The 3,454-nt window shown below is 43.2% G+C and overlaps 1 protein-coding gene across 1 annotated transcript in view; it reads right to left on the bottom strand.

The window, feature by feature from the left end:
* Positions 1-1,433: 1,433 nt before the first annotated feature.
* IQCE (IQ motif containing E) overlaps positions 1,434-3,454 on the bottom strand; it is a 109,586-nt gene continuing 107,565 nt past the window's right edge. Inside the window, exon 23 of the mRNA XM_073636707.1 lies at positions 1,434-1,848. Within this exon, the coding sequence (XP_073492808.1) occupies positions 1,622-1,848 (227 nt within the window). The 3' untranslated portion in view covers positions 1,434-1,621. The remainder of the gene's footprint in view (positions 1,849-3,454) is intronic.

The raw sequence follows: 3,454 nt of genomic DNA, 5'->3' as shown, positions 1-3,454 counted from the left end.
AATAAAATTATATATATATAGAAAAATTGTATATATATATATATATATATATATATATATATATATATATATATATATATATATAAAAAGTCACTGAAATTAAAGATCTGATAAAAAGCACCAGCGGCAGCTCACTTGAGAGTGGAAGCAGGCAACTCTGAAAAAACAATGTAAAAAACAGCAAGAAGCGCCAATCTAAGTGCAGTATCATGAAACTTTAATGAGATAATTATAAACGGACAAACAGCCAAATGGCTACTCACAGAGATGAAATAGGTTAAGGCAAGGACGTCACTTCCGTTTTGTTGGTTCCTGGACTAAGTGCCTTGCGTTCCACGCTTGTCTTCCGGTTCCTGTCTACTGCGACGGCTCTGGCTCTCCATGTCCGCTTAGACGCTGGTTGCCTTTGCGGACACCTCCATCGTTTTGCAGCCCAGCACCCAGCGATGACCCCGGTGACTACTTGCACATCCTAACGTGTACAGCGCTTCCAGGAGAACCTGCACCATGCATTTTGCCCACATCTGAGGAGGACGTCCCTGGACCCATTACTTGTCCTTGCCTTAACCTATTTCATCTTTGTGAGTAGCCATTTGGCTGTTTGTCTGTTTATAATTATCTCATTAAAGTTTCATGATACTGCACTTAGATTGGCGCTTCTTGCTGTTTTTTACGCTGACTTTTAGTACAAGGACACTTACCTGTCCAGGGATCCCACGATGTCCGCACCCAGAGCCAACTCCTTAATCAGCTTCAGATGCAGGCGCCGGCATTGTAAGTAAAGGAAACCAGGCAGCAAAGCTTTCAGGCCTCACAGCAGGTTTGCTACTGCTCATGCGTGAGTTACTCTGCCCTTTCTGAATGGTCTTGCCATCTTCTGGGACCTTTGTGTGCCCCAGAAGGCAGCAGGGGAAGAAGGAGGGACCAGAAATGCACGTAGATCACTGATCTTAAACAGAAGTGGGAGCTGGTTCCTGTCAAAACCAGGGACCTGCTCCACCCTCCCCTAAAAAAGTGCCAAATGTGTCAGTGGGTTGCGAACAAGCGAAGCTTCCCTTTTTGGTGGAACTCTGCTTTAATTTATTTGATCATTTGGAGGATTGTGATGTCATTCGCTCCTCATCTCAGCTTAGTTCAAACAGAGAAAGCCTTGTATGCATTGAAAAAAAGACTCCCTGAATGGCAGAGGGGTCCGCCCTGTGTTCAATATACAGATGACAAGTTGCTCAGGCAGCACTCAAAAGAGCCCAGAACTGACTATATATAGCACAAGCTACTACAGTGAATTTCTGCATCTTCAGTGGCCCTTCGGCTGTGAGATGAAGGTTCAGATGTAACCAAACTAAAAAAACATTTCTGGAGTTCAGCTTTAACATAAAGCTAAAGCTATGAAATGAAATCTTGCTGGGCAGTTAAATAAAAAGCAATAGGACTAAGATGCTCATGTTTACTGAGAAAGTGCTGCTCCATGTTTCCATCAGTGCTGATCACTTATCGGAAGGCCTATATATATTGTATACAGATCTACAGTATATAAGAAAATGTAATAATTTTGCATCAAACTGAATGATTCATAAGAGTTCCAACAGTTACTGATTCTCTTTAAAAATCCAAGGAACATTTAGGAATAAATTGAAAACCTGTACATCTGTGGATGTCTGTCCCTAACAAAACTAAGCCGAATAAATAAGATATGATATATATAAAAAAAGAAGTCTTGAAGGCACTGTATGGTGAGTTCAGCTGGTTTAAAAGCCTGAGTCTTTCCTTCTCGTTGGCCGTGATGGAGACACGATGATGTCATCGAATCGTCAGACTGTACCTCTTCGATAGGTTGTCGCACCTTGCCTGAAATTATGAAATTTAAAGGAATTTTAAGCTATAGTAGGATATCTTTAAATTATAGCTTCACTTTCTCTAAAACGATTCAATTGTACTTGTTCCCGTAGCCACTGAAACAATGCCAATGTGAAGTGTTACCCACGGTTTGCAGCTTGCTGCCTCCAGTAATTGCTGCACAACTCTGAAAATCTACTGCAGGGAGATGGATTTGCTCATTCAGGTTAATGTGGAATGCGCCCTCTAGTGGCGGCCAGAAATAGCTGGTAGAACTGTGGACAAGCTATGAAAGTTCAACATTTACATATTCTTAAAGTGGTTCTAAAGCATTCTATGCATTAAAGGTAGAAAACCTTCTGTGCAAAAGTATCCCCCCAGACCCCCCTTATACTCACCTAAGCCTGATCTCGAACCAGCATTTTGCACAAGAGCAGTGGCTCTCTGCCTCCTCATTGGGCAGATTGGTAGCAGCAGGAGTCATTGGTTCCCGCTGCTGTCAATCAAATCCTTTGAAGAGGGAGCGGGGAGTGGGGCCGAGCTGCCCTGTCTGTATCTATACATGCAGACAGCGCGACTCAGAAGCGAGCCCGCATGAGTGCCCCAATAGAAAGTTTATGCTGTCTAACAGTATCTCATAACAGTAACGCATACTGTTAGACAGGATAATTCAGTTTGGTTGCAGACTGGTTGGTAATTTGAGTTGGGAATTTTCTTTGGTTTTGTTTACATGCGTCGTCCTTGCATGTGCTCCTTGCTGCAAAGGTCAGTTATAGGTGGGGGCAGTGAGCCATTTGTTTGTATTGTTGGAATACTAGTGAGGGGACACACTGGACACCTTCACTGTCATTGTGCTATATGCTGGGTGGCCAGTGTGTCCCTGTGCCCTTAAGGAGGGGTGTGCTCCCTCCAGGCTCAGCTGCCCTCTGCCTATCCATTATAATGCTTGTGCTTCCAATGTAGAGGCTCTCAAAATTTAGTTAGGACTGCACATAATATTGGGGTGCTGTGAAGTGGCTCTGCAGCTTATGCATTTATTTGCCAATGTGTGCAAACTTAATCCCTGTTTTAACACATACTGTTAGACAGAATAATTTGGTTGGTTGCAGACTGGTCGGTAAATTGAGCTGAAAAAATAGGATTTTTTATAACAGCTTACCTGTAAAATCCTTTTCTTTTAAAGTACATCACGGGACACAGAGCCACAGTAATAACTGATGGGTTATATGAGTATCACAAGGTGATTGGACACTGGCACACCCTAACCAGGAAGTTCAACCCCCTATATAATCCCTCCCCTTACAGGGATACCTCAGTTTTGTAGCAAAGCAATATAAGTGTATTAGAAGAGGGGCGGGACCTCTGTGTCCCATGATCTACATCAAAAGAAAAGGATTTTACAGGTAAGCTGTTATAAAAATTCTATTTTCTTTCTCGTACATCACGGGGACACAGAGCCTCAGTAATTACTGATGGTATGTCCCAGAGCAATGCTATGTGTGGGGAGGGGAACCACAACCAAGTAGGGTGTAATCAGACCTGAGGACCCTGTACCGCTGCCTGCAGCACACTACGCCCAAAGGCGATATCCTCATGCCTTCTCACATCCACCTGATAG

Source organism: Aquarana catesbeiana, linkage group LG06 (assembly GCF_042186555.1).
Source record: "Aquarana catesbeiana isolate 2022-GZ linkage group LG06, ASM4218655v1, whole genome shotgun sequence".
Classification (NCBI taxonomy): domain Eukaryota; kingdom Metazoa; phylum Chordata; class Amphibia; order Anura; family Ranidae; genus Aquarana; species Aquarana catesbeiana.
This window is presented reverse-complemented; position numbering and strand designations above follow the sequence as displayed.